This window comes from Chionomys nivalis, chromosome 11 (assembly GCF_950005125.1).
Source record: "Chionomys nivalis chromosome 11, mChiNiv1.1, whole genome shotgun sequence".
Taxonomy (NCBI): domain Eukaryota; kingdom Metazoa; phylum Chordata; class Mammalia; order Rodentia; family Cricetidae; genus Chionomys; species Chionomys nivalis.
In genome coordinates this window covers 9566945-9585000 of record NC_080096.1, presented here as the reverse complement: position 1 = coordinate 9585000, position 18056 = coordinate 9566945, and the positions used below count along the sequence as shown (strand labels likewise).

The 18056-nt window shown below is 46.3% G+C and overlaps 1 protein-coding gene across 2 annotated transcripts in view; it reads right to left on the bottom strand.

Annotated features, from left to right (window-relative positions):
* Positions 1-18056, bottom strand: part of Pdpn (podoplanin) — a 29442-nt gene that overhangs the window by 4976 nt on the left and 6410 nt on the right. For both annotated transcript variants that reach the window (XM_057784596.1, XM_057784597.1), the window contains exons 2-3: positions 3780-3907; positions 1891-2029 (exon numbers count right to left, since the gene is read on the bottom strand). In XM_057784596.1, coding sequence (XP_057640579.1) covers positions 1891-2029; positions 3780-3907 — 267 coding nt within the window. The remainder of the gene's footprint in view (positions 1-1890; positions 2030-3779; positions 3908-18056) is intronic.

The following is an 18056-nucleotide window of genomic DNA, read 5'->3' as shown; positions in this document are numbered from 1 at the left end:
CTCTACAGTTTTGAGATGTGTTCTTAGCCGGGCAGTGGTGGCACACGCCTTTAATCCCAGCACTCAGGAGGCAGAGGCAGGCGGATCTCTGTGAGTTCGAGGCCAGCCTGGTCTACAAGAGATGTGTTCTAACACTCATTATTTCTTCACTGAGGCTGACTTGGTTCTGCCTGGCAGTTACTGTCAGTGTTTTCTCAGCAGCTTGCAGCAAGACTTTCCATCACTTCAAAGATGCAGCTGCGTGGCAGAGTACTTGCCTGGCCATGAGGAAGGTGCTAGATTAGATCCAGAGCACCCAAAATACCCAACCAACCAACCATATACATAAACAAACCCCCACCCCACTTGATAAAAACAATAGGAGCAAAATATAAGCGACAAGAAAATTATGACATTAATTACGATTTTGTGTTTATTTTGTTTTGAGACAGGACTGGATCATGCTGTACAGACCTGGATTGCCTGGAACTCACTTTGTAGATCAGGCTGCCCTCAGGTTCACAGAGCTTCATCTGCCTCTGCTACCTGAGTGCCTGGATCACAGCTGTGTACCACCATGCCTGAGCAACATTTATTCTTGTAAGTGTGCAGCTCAGTGGGATGAAGTACACTTAGCATGTCCAACCATCACCTCCGAGAAGCCACCATTCTGCTGTCTACATCTATTGATTTCAGCACCTCTGGGTGCCTTGTGAGAGTGGATCCATACCGTACTGTCCTTCGTACCTGGCTGAATGTGACTAACATGCATTGTAGTATGTGTAAGCAAGTATTTATTTTTTAGAGCTAAGTTGTATTCCACTGTGGGTACGTATTATGTTTTTTTTTTAATCCATCCATTTGGTTGTGACTACTGAGTTGCTTCCATGTGTTAATATTGTGGATAGTGGTGTGTACACAGGCAAACAATTGTGAAAGATTTTGTTTTGTTCTTGAGACAGCACCTCATGTAGCCCCTATGTTATTGTTTTGTCAAATAAAGTCTTACTATGTAGCCCAGGCCTCTGATTTGCGATCCCTGTGCCTTTGAATGTGAGGGTTTATGTACCACCACACCTGGATCTAAAATCACTTGTTAAACCCTTAAAAGTACTGTAGAGTTTTTAAATCTCAACTGGCAACTGGACCTGGAAGTATGCATTGAAGATTAACATACAACAGTCAGTCAGGTTCCGTGCCATATGTAGTCCCAGCACTTGGAAAGTAAAATCAGGAGAATCAGGAGTTCAAGGCTAGCCTCAGCTACAAAGTCAGTTCAGGTCACAGGCACCAACCTGGATGATGCATACAACACACAGTCCTGGTGGGTCTGACTTAGAATAGCCATAAGGTAAACCAGGAAATGTCTGTGTAAAATTGCTGCCCTTGAGGGTCAATGCAAGATTCTTTTACAACTATTTTTATTGATTGATTGATTGATTGACTTACGTATCTGTATGGATGTGGGCACTGTGCTGTGGTGCCCTGCAGAAGACACTTTTCAGGCTTTGATTCTCTCCTTCATGTACACTCCAGGGATTGAACTCAGGAAGTTAAGCTTGGCAGCAAGCACCCTAACCTGCTGATCTACAGAGCCATATGACCCGTCTTACACAGATATTTTTCCTTTTTAAATATTGATCTTTCTTTCATCATGTGTATGTGTTTGTGTGTGGCACCCTAAAGAAGACAGGGGTGTTGGAGCCACAGGAGGCCATGAGATGCTGGGAACTGAACTCTGAAAGTGTGTGCTCTTAGCCACTGAGCCTTCTCTTTAGCAGCCAGCACAAGGCTCTAACACAGGGTCTGCAATGTAACACCCGGAGCCAGTGACGGGTCCTTGGAGGGGGTTGCGACTAGTTATCATTCAAGGTTGAGAGAGCTTCATGGGTGATGTAAGAGCGGACCCACCTTTGTTGGGGTGACTTGTTGACTGATCCACAGAATGGCTCGTCACCATTTTGACAGTGGTTGTACTCTTATGTTCTTCGTGGTCTGGGATTTCTGGGGTTGGCAGGTCCTCAAAGGGAGTGTCTGTGTGTGTTGGTACCTGTTAGAAGTGGGTGAAGCAAAAGAGGAAACAGAGCCTGAGGTTTGGAATGGACAGCGTCTGATGTCCTACAGGAAAGACTTTAAGGTAGCAAACATTTCACAAACGCAAGTATAAATTCCAGATGGATACAAACAAACAAAAAACAAAACAAAAATAAATAAGAGTGGAGATAGGGATAAAACCAGGTTCAGTCCAGAAGTGAACTTTAAATATTCAGCATCCAGACTTCCTGTCCCTTATCTCTTTCAAAAACAATGGCTCACTCATTCACACCTAAGTTACTCTCTCTCTCAAACTGGAATAGCACTTTTCTCTCATAACATTGACTTGCAGAACTGTGTGGAGGAGCAGAGCTCACTGTCACTGACAGCTCACTTTGTACAAGGTTCTTTCAATACATTCTCAACACAGCATGAGCAACTTTTTCAAGTAAACTCAATGAACAAAGCCGAAGAGATTCCATAATGGGCACCGACTCCTTGCAGGAAAGGTCCTCACAGCTATTCAGTGGTAGTGGAAGGCTAGGAAGTGGTTCCGGGTTTATGTGTGAAATGCGTGTGTGTGTGTGTGTGTGTGTGTGTGTGTGTGTGTGCAGTGAGGGACTGTTGTGGAATATTTGTTTACACTGTGTGTCACTGTGATTGGTTTGATAAAGAGCTGACGGGCCAATAGCTAGGCAGGAAGAGGTTAGGCAGGACTTCCGGACAGAGGGTAAAGAAGAGGAAATGAGGAAATAAATATAGGTGTGAGAGACACCAGAGGAGATGGAGCGAGAATAGGAAGTGCAAGATGGAAGAGAGGTAAAAAGCCATGAGACAAAATGTAGATTAATATAGCTGGATTAATTTAAGTTATAAGAGCGGGTGGGACAATTCTAAGCTATAGGCCAAGCTTTTATAATTTATAAGAAGCCTCCATGTCATTTTTGGTGAGTTGGCAGCCCAAAAAAGAAATCCATCTACACAGTGGGTGTGTGTGAATGTGTTTGTTGTTTCATGAGATGTATCTCTGACTGACCTGGGGCATGCCTCTTAGGTTAGGCTAGCTGGCCAGCAAACCCCAGAGATCCACCTTTCTAGGTATCATCACCTTTGGCTTTTATGTGGGTTCTAAGGGTTGAACCCAGGTCTTCATGCTTGCAAGATGTGCATGTTATTGACTGAGCCATTTCCCCAGCCCAGGGCTGGCTTTTCTACCTTTTCATTGCTTGTCATTGAGGACAGAGCAACTGACCTGGATGAAGAGCTACACAGAATGAGGTTGTGTCGTAACTGGCTGGGGGCTTGCATGGTGAACTCCTCCCACCTCCCCAGGGACCTACTAAAGCTCCCTGAATCCAGTTTGTTGTTTTGTTTGACAGAATCTCCCTATGTAGCTCTAGCTGTCCTGGAATTCAGCATGTAGACCAGGCTAGCCCATATTTACAGAGCCCTGCCTGCTTCTGCCTCCTGGGTACTGGAATTACAGGCATGTGTACCACTACACCTGGCCTCAGCGCAGGCTGGCAAAGGCTACGCTGATTTCATGCCATCTGAGAAGATGTGGTCTACTGCTCTCAAACTGTCTGTGTCCACTGTACCAGCCCCCTTGTCCCTGGATGAGACTTGGATGTACCTCTGTGGTAAGCTGTACCACTATTTCATTGTATGGCAGTTGATTTCATATCTCAGCATATGTCATCCCCCTGGCATGTGACAGCCTGCCTTTGGAGCCACCTCCCCCTTTCCCTGGACACTCCCCAGGGTACCTTGCCAGTAGATTCATTCAGTCCTCCAGTAGCACCCGTGGTTGCTATTCTGTCTTCCAGACCCGGTCTCACCATGCCGCCTCCTGGACCTGGGGTCACAATATCATCTTCTAGTCCACCTACGGGTGCTGAAAAAGAAAGGTCAGTCAGGGATGCGGTACACAGATGATGTGGACGAAGCCAATTGGCCACTTACAGTCATGATTGTTTCCTATACTTTAAATTGTGGTCCTTTCTGCCCTGTCACAGTACCAGGGCCTGCACCACTTCCCTATGGTGCCACTGACACACACCATGGCCTGGTCTCCATAGAGAAGCAAAGGACAATGGGAACACTTGGTGACACCACCAGCTAGGGCTGGACAAGAACCTGCCTATCTTTCCTCCATTCAGACAGGTAGAGTATTACACAGACCAGAAAAACTCTGTAGAATCATCTGAAAAGTTTTCTAAGCATACCTAGGTCCATGCTCTGTGCAAGCCTACAAGGTCCAAAAAAATGAGTGTTTGCTCACTTTTTACAATCAAACTTTCAGGGCTAACGGTACTCCAGCAGCAGAACCCAAGGTACTGGTCTCAGTCCCCAGCACCAAAACATTCACTAATTAGCAAGAAGAAGAAGGAGGAAGAGGAGGAAGAGGAGGGCTGGAAAGATGGCTGAGAAGGTAAAGGTGCTTGCTGCCAAGTCTGATAATCTGAGATCAAATCTGGGACCCATGCGGTGGAAAGAGAGAACTAACTTTTGCAGATTGTCCTCTGATGGTCATAGGTATGCTGTGGCACAAGCTCTGCCCCCATAAATGAGTAAATAAGATGTAACAAAATTTAAAACAACAACAATAAACCCAATCTCCATTACTATTTAATTGAGATTGCCGTTCACTTGGATAATTAAGATGACTGACCCACTGACCTCATAAATTGATTCCAACTGCTTTTTTGAGACGGTCTCACTACGTACCCCAGACTGCATTTTGGTCAATGTTTTATCACAGCTGCCGAGAGTCAAACTAAGACACATGGCAAGTGCTTTACCCACTGAGTCATCCCACCTACCCTGACCCTGACTTCCTGCCCTCACACTCGGATGAAGGACGAATGAGGCAGAAGCAGGTTGAATCCCGTTGTGGTGGGATGCTACACCTTGCATCTATCTCCGCCAAATCCCATGGGCTAGAAACCGCCCACATTCATAAGTCAAGGGTGTTTGAAGCTGGGGCTCTTGGCAGGTTATGAGGATTAAATGAGGTCATCAGGACGGGATCCCCAAGAGGTGACTGGTGGGTTAGAAAGAGGAAGAAGATAGATCTAAACTGAGGTATGCATCCTCACTGTGATGTCTTCGAAGGTGCTAGCAGATATGGGCACCACGCTCTTGAACTTCCCAGCCCCCAGAGCCATGGGGAGAATAAACACCTATTCTTTATAAATTACATGGTTTGGGGTATTTTGTTACAGTAACAAAAATAAATAGACTCAAATGGTGTGAGAGATGACAGGGTCCTCTAACTGCCTCAGGACTAAGTGCACCAGGGCATCTGCTCTTAATTCACGTAATCCTTTTCACGAGTTACAAATCTGACTCACTGGCTGTGGGCCTCCTCCCTAGATGGAGCAGTTCTGGAAATGCCATGACCAGATGCAGTTACGAAAGAAGGGTCATGCATCAGAAGCACAGGAGGGAGGGGTGTTGGAAAGCGCCCGGTGTTTTAAAGACCAGATGTTCATGCACGCCTAGGATGTTGTTCTGATGAGCAACCCTTCCTTCAACACTTGATTTTCCCTCTGTTGAGACAGTCCAGCCAGAAGCATGGCTAACAAATATTTGAATAGAACTCCACTGCTGATGCCAACAGGGTGGGAGGCCTCTGGAGGAATGCTGCTAAGTTCTGGAGCCTTCTCTTTGCAGCTGGCCCTATTCCAGTTGCTGATGGATAGCTTTAGATGAGTTACCTAGCATATAAATCCTTAAAAAAACAAAATAACAAAACAAACAAACTATCTTGAGGTAGACTCCCAATTTTCTGAGAAACCACCACACTGATTTCCAACATGGCTGTCCAATTTTGCACTCCCACCAGTAATGGAGCCCGCATGGGAATGACCTAGCCCCTCTACATATATGTGACAGTGGTGTAGCTTGGTCTACTTGTGGGATTCCTAACAATGGGAGCAGGGGCTGTCCCTAACACTGGCTTTGGGGAACCTATTTCTCATACTGGGTTGCTTTGTTCTGCCTTAATACAGGGAGGTGCTTAGTCTTCCTGCAGCTTGATATGCCATGTTTTGTCGATACCCATAGGAGGTCTGCCCCTTTCTAACAGAAGCAGAGGGGAGATGGGGGGAAGGAACGGGAGGAGAGGAGGAAGGAGAAACGGTGGCCGGGAGGTAAAATGTATAAACATATTTACTTTAAAAAAATCATATAAATTTAATTTTAAAAGCTCAGGAAAATCCTTAAAACTCAGTGCATACAAATGGTAGGTCTCCTCCCGTGGTCATTTGCAGCTATGGCTGAGGGCAGGGATTATGCCCACGGAGTAGAGAGAGGTTTAATGTCTCTTTTCCAGAAGTAATCCCTAACTAAAAGCTAAGCACTCCACGGAGCAGATATTGTCTTCAGTAGCATAGCCACTGGTAAGGTACCTCACATTCCCATAAGCAAACCCCCACCCATGCTCCTGTAGGGTAAAACCCGAATGAAACTCACTGGGTCTCTCTCTCTCTCCTCTCTCTCTCTCTCTCTCTCTCTCTCTCTCTCTCTCTCTCTCTCCCCCCCGCTCTTTCCCGCCCCCTCCCTCTCTCACTCCCTCTTCACACGTGCGTGCATACACGCACATACACACACACACACACACACACAAAGAAGATTTGAGATAAGAAAGGGAATAGGTTTGTTTGTTTGGAAGAGAATGAAGACTAGCAGGACTACGGTAAGAGGGACCAGGTGCATATGGCCAGAACACACTACTACATGTATGAAAAAGTCATAATGAAACCCAGTATCATGTACACGTAATACAAGCTAACAAAATACTAATACAATACTAATAGAAAACATTAAAATAGCAACAACAAAAAGTTCTTTATCTCCTGGATTGAATTCAGTTTTCAAACCCATCAGTTGTTAAAAAGTTCCTAGGAACCATTCATCAAAATCATTTTCCATACAGTGTCTCTAATTTAAAACAAGCCTTGCTTTCAAAACAAAAGTACTGAATGAAGCTGGCTTTAATCCTTTCAGAGAAAGCCCAGTTCACTGAAAGAGTAACTCGATAAAAATTCCTCCTTGTTCTTTCTTTCCCTTGGCCCACACAACCAAGTACTGAAGTCTCCCTGAATAGACAAAGGGTGTTTTATGAATGACCGTCAAGATTACGATGCGTGCCTTTTGTCTCTCTGGCCCAGCATTCTTGTTGGCTCCCTGGGAAAGTTATCTTTACAAGATTCTCAATTATTTTGGCAGAAGGCTTTCCCTGGTGGAGAGTGTCGGCCAGCTGCCGAGTTTCTAGCCAGCAGCTGACATCTCCTTTTCTCTTTGCTGGTGACCCTCAAGCCATGGATTGATGTCTTTGCACCCACATATCCTCCTAGGATACACACACCAGCACACACACCAGCATGCAGGGTCGCACATCTACACTTGCGTACAAATGCTTATGTAAGTGGAGAGTGAAGAACCCACAATCACAACAATGCTCACAGCCTGGTGTGCCAGGAAAGTTCTGGAAACATCTGTATCCCTTCCCGGTCACCTGAGTACACTTCCCTGACACACTCAGCTGCAGCTAACATGGGAGTGAGAATCAACAGAACTTCTTCACATGAGGAAAAACTCACCCCTTGCCATTTTCACTGTTATTCTTTTAGAAGCTAGGGTCAGGGGCTGGAGAGATGGCTTAACATCCCTGACTGCTCTTTCAGAGGACTCGGGTTCAATTCCCAACACCCACTGTGACAGCTCACAACTGTCTGTAACTTCAGTTCCAAAGGATTGTGATGCTCTTTTCTGGCCTCTGTGGACACTGCATGCTCTTAATCACAAACATCCACACATATTAAATAAACAAGTCTTAAAGATTATTTTTAAAAAGCTAGGACAAAGTTTGAACTCTTTAAGAGGAGATAAGTGAACTAAAAATGATTTTTACACTGAGGCTTTTAAGTTTGGAAGCCAAGAACTTTAACTGTGCCCCAGACTATTACGCAGTTCGCAGACTGGTATGAGCTACTATATGGGTTCTGGGAGCCAAACCCAGGTCCTCTGCGAGAACAGCTTAACCACTGAACAACCTCACCAGACCTTATGAATGGTTTTATCTTAATATCTAATTCTAATACTACAAAATCAAATTTCAAGTTTATGGGCTGCCAAGATGAGTCAGCTGGTAAAGGTGTTTGCTGCCAAGCCTGGCAATTGGAGTTCTGCCCCTGGAGCCCACATGGTGGAAGAAGAGAGCCTACCCTTCCAAAGTGTCCTCTGGCCTCCATATGCACGCTATGGCCTATGAGGCCCCCGTAACAAACAAAAATAAATAAATAAATGTAAAAGGATTTTTAATAAATTATTTAAGGAGCTGGAGAGATAGCTCAGCAGTTAAGAGTTTGCTGCTCATGCAGAGGATCCAGGTTCACTTCTCAGCACCTGTATCAGGCAGCTTACAACCACCTGCAATTTAAAATTCCTGGGGATCCCACACCCTCTTCTGTTCCGAGGGCATCTGCATACACATGGCATTCATTCTCACACATACGCACTAATAAAAATCCTAAGAGATACATCTTAACAAAATGATTCAAATAAGGACACATTTGTGGGCAGCATTTCTTCAGCCTTCTGTTCGCTTGGGCATGGGATCTCACTATGTAGCTCAGGTTGACCTTAAACTCCTAGAAGTCCTCCTGCCTCAGTCTTCGAAGTGCTGAGTTACAGGTTATCACCATACCTGGCTCTGATATTTGTTTTAAAAGTCATAGAATTTGATGATATGTCAAATTGGATATTGTAATAGATACAATGTTGCAGCCACAAATCTTTAATAAAAATCTTTTGACTGTGTGTTCAGTCTTTTGACTTTATTAGTATATCTTTAATATGTGGTGGCGAGTGGTCCCATCTAGCTGCTGGCCATCAGGGATGCCTTCTTCAGTCACAGTTTTCTCTTATGGTATTCCATCTCTTTTGAATTTTCTAACATACTTGTGAGTTCAGGATCAGCCCAAGCCACAATGTGAATCCTGTCTCAAAGCAAACAACGAAAATAGCTGTGTAAGGGCTCTTTCTGGGGTACCTCCGGGACTGACAACTGTGTCAAGATGAAGCTGAATCTCTCCATCCCGGCCACGGCTGTCAGAGACTCCTTGAAGCGGAAGATGGCCACAGAAGTAGCTGCCAACGCTTTGGGTGAAGGGTGGAAGGGCTATGTGGTCTAAATCTGTGGGAACAACAGCCAGGTTTTCCCACAAAGCTAGGTGTCTTGGCCTACAGCAGAGTGTGCCTGCTGTTGAGCAAGGGGCATTCAGGAGGCAAAGGCAGAAGGATCCTGATTTTGAGTCGTCTGGGCTACACAGGAAGAGCCTGTCCTAAACAAGACAAATCAAACCAAAACAACCTCCCCTGCAAAATCCCAAAACAATAAAACTAAAAGTTCATTCTCAACTAGAAATCATTCTGTTTAGTGAAATAAATCTCAGAAAGACACACAGCATGTTTGCTCTCATAGGCTAAATCTAAATGTAAAATTCTCTCTGTGTGTGCATGTCTATGTGTGTGTGTGTGTGTGTGTCTATGCATGTGCTTACATTTGTGTGTTTATGTGTGTGTTTACATGTGTGCTTGCATGTGTGTGTAGGTCACAAAACTAGAAAGATAATCGTAAGGGGAAGAGGAGACCCTAGGAGAGGTGGAAAATAAAGACAGCAAAGAAACACATGTACTAGAAAAGCAAAAGGGGAAGTAACTGGGGAAAGAAAGGGAACCAGCTGGAAGGGGTGGGAGGGACAGTAGAGAGGAGAATGAGAACAAAGCAAAATGCCATTTATGCTCGCAGATGCCATGGTGACGTGGCTTCCTCTGCTGACCTGAATTTTTTTTTTTTTTTTTTTTTTTTGGTTTTTCGAGACAGGGTTTCTCTGTAGCTTTGGAGCCTGTCCTGGAACTCCCTTTGTAGACCAGGCTGGCCTTGAACCTGAAATTTTTAATAAGGAGAAACAAGGGCCCTGGCCTAGTGAGATGGCTCAGTGGATAAAGAAACTTTGTAGCCAAGCCACGACCTGAGTGTAATCCCTAGGACCATACAGTGAAGACAAGAACTGGCTCCCAAAAGTCGTTCTATGACTTCCATATATACACTGTGGCGTGCATGTGCTCCTCCCCCAGTAAATAAACTAATGCTTTAAAAAGGAAGTCTAAACTGGGCGGCGGTGGTGCACACCTTCAATTCCCAGTACTTGGGAAGCTGAGGCAGGCAGATGTCTGAGTTCCAGGCCAGCCTGTTCTACAGAATGAGTTCCAGGACAGCCAGGGCTACACAGAGAAACCCTGTCTGGGAAAACAAACAAATAAAATAAAAAATTAAGTAAGTACAGACCTGAAGAGATGTCTCAGTCAAGTAAAGTGCTTGCTGCACGGGACCCATGTGAAAAGCCATGTGGAAGTGTGCTTACAATCTCAGCACTGGTCTAGCCAATCAGTGAGCTTCAATAAGAGACCCTATCTCAAAAAATGAGGTAGAGAGGCTCGGGAGGTGGCTCAGTGGTTAAGCGAGCATGCTGCTCTTGCAGAGGACCTGAGTTCGATTCTCAGCATCCAGGTTAGACAACTCATAAACACCTGCAACTCCAGCTCCGGGGGCTCTCACTCTGGACACCTTCGCTCACACACAACATCATTTTTAAAAAGTGGAGAATGACCCCCACCTGTGTGTACAGCACACACATGCACTTACACTTACATACGTCTCACACAGAGAATCCATTTGGAAAACCAAACTCTCTTCCGTTCCTTTACCTCCATGAAGGCTTTTGCATCTCATTTTCCTTTCGTGTCTCAAGAGTGTGACCACAAGTCTCAAACATACCTCACACCATAGATGGTATCAACCCTGCTGACCTCTCACTGGGGTCCCCAAGAGCTCCTGCCTACCCAAGTGGGTTTCTGCAGCCAGGGCAAGAGCCTAGAATTCTCCTCTGCTTACCACGGCTCTGATGTTCTCGGTGCACCATGGGCTGGTCCTGCTCCTGGCCTTCCGAGGAAGCCATTCTTTGGATATGGATGTAGTGGCAGATATTTATAGGCTCCTCTGATAGGAAGAGCCGCTCTCCAGAAGCCATGTTCCTCAACACAACACTGGGTAGTTTGCTGGATGCAGCCAGAATCAGCCCTGGTGTGGCCAAGGATTTTTTTCTTTTTTTTGTCTCTTCACTCTTTCCACACATCTTGGCGAACTATTCATCTGATCAAGAGATTGGCACTGGAAAATGTCCTCCTCTCTGCCTTGAGTGTCAGTATGTGTCATGTTCACGTGTGTGGGAATGCGTGCGCGCGTGTGTGTGTGTGTGTGTGTGTGTAGATCAGAGATCAACCTCAGCGTTACTCTTCAGGATATGCTCACCCTATTTGTTGAGACAGGGTCCCACAGTGGGTGGAAACTTGCCAATTCCACTAAGCTGGCTAGCCAGGAAGCCCTAGAGATCTGCCTGTTTCTTCATCCCCAACTCTGGGATTCTAAACACACATCACCTGACAGTTTTTATTTTTCTTACAAATTCTGGGGCTCAAACTTGGGTTCTCATTTTGCACACCATATGCTCTACCGACTGAGCTATCTCACCAGCCCTCTCTGGGCCTTTTTGAGACTAGGTCTCATTGTGTTGTAGCACAGGCTGGTCTTGAATTCATAATCCTCCTGTCACTTCTGAGACTGGGATTAGAGGCATGCGCGCCAGCATACCTGGGCTCAACAACTCTATTAATCTAGACAACTCTTGGGAGGCTTGGCCCCTGTCACCCAGGGCACCCACAGAAATGCCTTCACTTATTTCCCTCTGGGAGAGCATGGTGCCACCTAACACATTACCAGCCTCTGGAGTCATGGCAGGTCCTTGGCAGGTGTTTGCTGAGTGACCGATGGGTAAGTATATGGACAGTCAAGGAACTGGTTTCTTTTGAACTATTCCTTGGATGTGTGCACTGCCTTCACTGCAGAGTTGGTGAGCGCCTTTCCCCACTATAGGGCAGCAGGGATGAGGACAGAACAATAAACCTGTGAGGCTGAACTCTGCCGCCCTGCTTGTCACTCACTGTCACAGGTTTTGTCAAGCCTGCAGACCAAGTCTGGCTGATGAGATGGGACATGCTGCTGCTGACAGGTAGGGTGAGCCTCTCTTCCACCACACTGAACAGAAGGATGTAAGAACTGAGATGTGCTTCTAGATCCTCTGAGAAAATCCTATACACTAGCGTCAGGAGCCTGTTCCCTTGACCTCATAGAGGGTATGGACTGTGCATGGTTCCAAAGGTTTCTTGTGCTTCGGTGTATAGCACAGGGTGGCCCTGGGATCAATCTCCAGAGTCACAGAGAGGGACAATGAAAGACGGGGAGGGAGAAAGGAAAAGAAAACCCAACATAGCTGTAGTGGTGGTGGGGAGGACAGGGGTAGGAGGGGAGGGGAGGGGAGGGGAGGGGGAAGAGTAGATGGTAATGACGCACTCCTGTAGTGATCTCAGCACTTGAGAGACCGAAGCAGGAGTATGAGGTATGTCTGGGCACAGGAAGACTCTAATGAAGAGGAGGAAAACAGAAAGAAAAGAGAAGAGGCCAATGGCCATTAAAAACGCTCATTTTCATTCTGAGAGCAAGAAGTCACTGGGCAGGTGGAAGGGGGAGGGCCTAACTCTGGGCCACCCAAGCAGTCCCGGTCCTCCACCCTCAGAAAGGGAACAGGGGACAGGACTGTCCATGAGGGGCAGTTCTGATGATGGCTCCTTCTGACTGAGTTTACAGAGAATGAACAAAAGCTGCTGCCCTGAGCTTCCCCACGGCCTTTCCACACACACACACACACACACACACACACACACACACACACACACACACACACCTGCCCCTGCCACAAGGAGCATCCCTGCTTTTCAGGAGGATGGTGAGGGAGAGAGTTAGTGAACCACTGACTAGGAGAACAAGTGGTTATGGCGGACCGGATGTCAGCATCCAGCAGAGTGCAAAGCCACCTGCAACCAGTGTGTCTCCGGGTCACTCTCACCTCGCTCTCTCTTGCAGGCCTGTATGAGTGAGTATGAGTGTGTCTATGTGTGTCCATCCTCAGCTGTGCAGACACGTGTGAGCACTATGGGCAAGTGTACGAGCAGGTATGTGCACATGCATGGAGGTCAGAGGTCAACCTCGGGTATACTTCCTAGAAACTACCCACCTTGTTTTCTGAGGACACGGGGCTTGTGGAGTAGGCCCAGTTGGCTGGCCGGTGAGCTCCAGGGAATCCTCCTGTCTCAGTCTCTCCAGCGCTAAGGTTCAAAGCACTTGCCACCGTGTCTGGCTTTTTGTGGGGGTGCTGGGAAATGAACTGAGGTCCTCATGCTTGCAAGGCTAACACACTTTACCAGCTCAGCCATCTCCTCAGCCCTGAGCCTCTGCCTTTTAAGGAAAAGGCTGGGGTACAGAGCCAACCATGGATCACAGGAGCTTGAGGCTGGGCTGCCAAGGCCCATTGCTGTCCATTCAAGGCTTCACCACACCCACTGCCCCAGGAGAAAGTCGCTCTCTCCACAGGGAAGCTGGGAGGCAGTGTCTCCATGGCAGTCAAGGTCTTGGCTACACTGGGCCATTCACTATTTCCTCCCTTTGTGGTTCTAGAACCTTCTTTTAAGCAACCTGCCATTCTGCTGAGTTTGTTGCCCAGTCAATCTCATAGCCTGAGGACACAGAATGACTAGGTGAGCGGTGGTTACGGTTTTTTTTTGGGGGTGGGGGCTCCAGGAAGTGAATCAGTATACTGCTCACCCCTAAACTCCTCGGCAGCAAAACAGAGACAGCTGACTCCAGCTTTCAGTTTGATTACTCAACTCGGGGAGACCACTTTGCTCTCCTGACTAAGAGCAGGCGGTTTTCCTGTAAAAGGGGAAATGAACTCTCAGTTTTGTGGGCAGGAATCATACCTCCTAAGAGGTTTTCTGGAACCCAGCGGGAGCTGGATGCATGCATGAAGGGCCACCTTCTAGGGAAGATAGTTGAGCGGTGACCTCATCGGATGTTTTAAGGGTGCTGCCCAGAGCACACATCACAGTGGGGTGAGGGCGAGACTCTGAGCTCTGATTACTCAGAGCTCTCAGCTGAGCGGCTGGGATTTCGAAAGAGTGGAAGAGCCCCTTCAGATCGGACCTGCGGGGTAGACATTCCAGCTGTGAGCACAGGGAGACAATGTGCAGAACGTGGCTGCCCTTGGCCTTGGTCCTCAGTTTCATTTGGAAGCTGTATCTCGGCAGATTTTTATTTTGCATTAGAATAATCTTGGTTTTGTTTTCATAGCACCGGGGAATCAAACCCGGGGCCTTGTGTGTGTGCTAGGCAACCGTCTATGACTGAACTGCATCTCATCTCAACCCGTGGTAGATTAAAAATTAAGCTGCTTTGGCCAGTAGGGTGTCTTCTGAATTTCCCTTGCCATCTCTCTCCCTTCGTCCTGGCCCATGGGAAGTTCATGCATCCAGCCCCATGTCCAGGTTCACTGTTCAGACCCTCTTAGAACACAGGCTCCCACACGCCCACAAGATGTATCTTGATGGATCTCTTCCATCCCCTCATAGTCTTAACACCGAAGAGCAAACACCTGCCGTTCTCACCTCCCCTGCCTGATTTTCACAGATCCTGTGACTGGATGTGGAGTTAGCCAGGAGATACACCTGTGTTTATAGAGAGGTGTGACCCAGGAGGGGACAGGCACTCTGAATGAGAGTGGCGGCACTCTGTGGGCTGGGGGTCCAGACTGAACAAGAAGGGCCAAGGAGGAAGCAAGCTCTCTCCCTGGGCTCCCTGACTATCCATGTGGCCAGCTTCCTCACACCTCGTCCCCACATCTTCCCTCCTAAGATGGACCCCACGCCCTCACACGATGAGCCAAACCAAAGCCTTCCTCCCCTACGTTGCTTTCCATCAGGTATCTGCTCAGAGTGATGAAAAGCTAATCACTGCACCTGCCTTCTTTTAAAATAGATTTGTTTTGATTTTGTGTATATGAGTGGTTGCCTACATGTATGTATATGGACTACCACACACAGATGGTGCTGTCGGAGGTCAGAAGAGGACATCAGATCCCTTAAAAATAGTATAGGTGGTTGTGAGCCTCCATGGGGTTTCTGAGAAGTGAATCCGGTCCTCTGTAAAAGCAGGAAGTGCACTTAACTGCTGAGCCATCTCTCCCACTCTACACTGTCCTCATATTGCCTTGACTACCGATAGGTTTGGGTAACACCACTCCCTTGCTCTTCATCAACAGATGGTGACTACAATCTGAACAGATGCTTTTATGGGGCCTCCAGGGCAGGCAAGGAGCCTACCACTGAGCTACACCCCAGCCCCAGTGTTCTTTTACAGATTCTGCTAAGAGGCAAGATCGGTCCACAAACACTTAACATACAGTGATGAAACCTGGGCTCCTAGGGGCTCACAGACACTGAACTGACAATCAGAGAGTCTGCCTGAGACTGACCTAGACCCTCTGCATATATGTTACAGTTGTGTAGCTTGGTTTTCTTGTGGGGCTCCTAAGAGTAAGAGGAAGGTCTGTCTCCAACACTTTTGCCAGCTTTTGGGACCTTTATCATCATACTGGGTTGTATCCAGCGCTCAACTAGATATGCCATGTTTGGCTGATAGCCATGGGAGGCCTGCCCTCCTCTGAATAGGAACAGAGGAGTGGATGGGGGAGGGGCACAGAGGAGATGGGGAGAGAGGAAGGAGGGAAAACAGTGGTCTGGTTGTAAAATAAACAAAATATATATTTAAATAAATAAAATATAGTGACGAGAAGAGACAAAGCAATCCTGATGAAGGACGGAGTGGAAGAACTTGTGCATTCTGATTTCAAACCCAGGAAGCAGATCTGCAGAAAGCAAGGCTGATTATAACTGGACATGGTGTCCCTGTAGGCCCAGCAGGAGCATCTCAAACCCAGGAATTCAAGGCCAGCGCATGCAGCACAGAGGGAGCCCTATCTCAGAAAAATAATAAAATAGAAATAGGCTTGGGGCAGAGCTCAGAAGCAGAGCATTCGCATAGCTTGCAGAGGCCCCGTGTTTAATTTCCAGCAACGGGGAAACATTTTTACACAGACTCAATGGGTAAGGGTAAGCGTGGAAACCCACAGACTAGAATGGTGAGTCCAGGCATAAGCCTTTCTTCTCACAGGCAGCTGATTTTGCATAAAAGCACCAAGATACTTCAGTGGGGCAGAGTTATCTTTTCATCCCAGAAGGTGCTGGGATAACTGAATTGCCACGCAATAAAGAATGAAGCTGGGTCACTACATGGGCACACGAAAGTTCATTGCAAAGGTATCAACGCCCAACTGCCAGAATTAAGCCATACAAAGTCAGAGTCAACCTCCGCAGCCTCCAACTCTGATACCAACGGCAAGAACAGAAAAGGAGAGGGGACAAGCCAGACTTCACATCCTTAACGATCGGGGCTTTAATGAACACTATCAGAAAATAGTAACAAATAAGCCAGTTCATAGAATGAAAGAAATGTCTTGGGAAGAATCTCTTCTCTGGCTTCAGTGAAATCTATTCAGAAATCAACAGCAAAAGGAAACAACAACAACAACAACAAAAAACACTTGAAATTTTCATATCTTGCAACTAGAAATAATCTACAGAACTCTCACTCTAAACAACAAAATGCATTACTTATTGATGAAAGTGCCAAAGGTCAAAATGTGTGGGAAGGAGGCAATATTCGGGCGGGGGAGGGGGGCAACCAGAGAAATAAATTGATCTACCAAGAAACTAATATTTAATTGTTTCTTTGCTGATTTTTTAAAAACAGTTTAGTCACCAGTTCTAGTTTGGCTTCGGCCCGTGAATACTGTTCAATGGGGACAGTGCACACTTTGTCTATTCATAATCACTTGACATAATTCTCTTAAAAATGACTGGAACCCTAGCCCCCTCTTTCTCATATATATATATGTGTGTGTGTATGTATTCGATAATCAATAAACTTTAATTTCTTACTTGGAAAAAAGCAAATTAGCAAAATGCCTGAAGACTTCAACAGCCAAGAGTTCGAACGATCCCCCAAGATGTTCAGCATGAAAAGGTGTTCAAGTTCATTTGTCGTTAGTGAAGGAAAGATAGTTCAGAACTATTGTGAGATACCCCCTGCTCATTAGAATAGTGTGTGTGTGTGTGTGTGAGAGAGAGAGAGAGAGAACATATATGCAGACATTTGTTTTTAAATTTAAGAAAAAATAGGAAAGAAGATCTGTCTCAGGTGGCAGAGTGCTTATCCAGCGTACACAAAACTCCAGGTTCCAACCCCAGCGCCTCATCAACCAGTCATGGTGGGACACACCTATAATCATGTATTTGTGTGATCTGTCTTCGTGCTCACAAGAAGAGGCAGTCAGATCCTATTATAGATGGTTGTGAGCCACCATATGGTTGCTGGGAATTGAACTCAGGACCTCTGGAAGAGCAGTCAAGTGCTCTTAACCTCTCTGAGTCATCTCTCCAGTTCCTGAAATTCTTTTTAAGAGTAAAATTTGGGAAGCAATATTTTGAAAACAATAACAAAATCAAAGAAAAAAGGCTTGGAAACAAAAAAAAAAGTGCTGACACAGCTAAATATATTTATGGGGTACAATACAATATTTCAATACTTTTCTATAGTATGTAAAGATCAGAGCGGGACTGCTGGCTTCCATCATTTCAAACATGTATCAGTTGTCAGGAACACTCAAAATCCTCTGGCTACATCAGCAAACACAGTTGTTCACTGTCAATCATAGCTACCCGCCTGAGCGATAGGACACTAGAAACTCGTGCATAGGGATTACACTCTTGTACCTATTAACTATCCATCTTCTCTTCCCCTTTGTCTTGGTTACTTTCCTATCATTGCCCTAAAACACCATAACCAAGGCCATTTCTAAAACAAAGCAGTTTAGGGACTTGTTGTTTCAGAGGCTCAGAGGCTTAGAGTCCAACCGTCATGGCGAGGGGGCATGGCAGCAGGCAGGCAGCCGTGGGTGGAGCTGGCG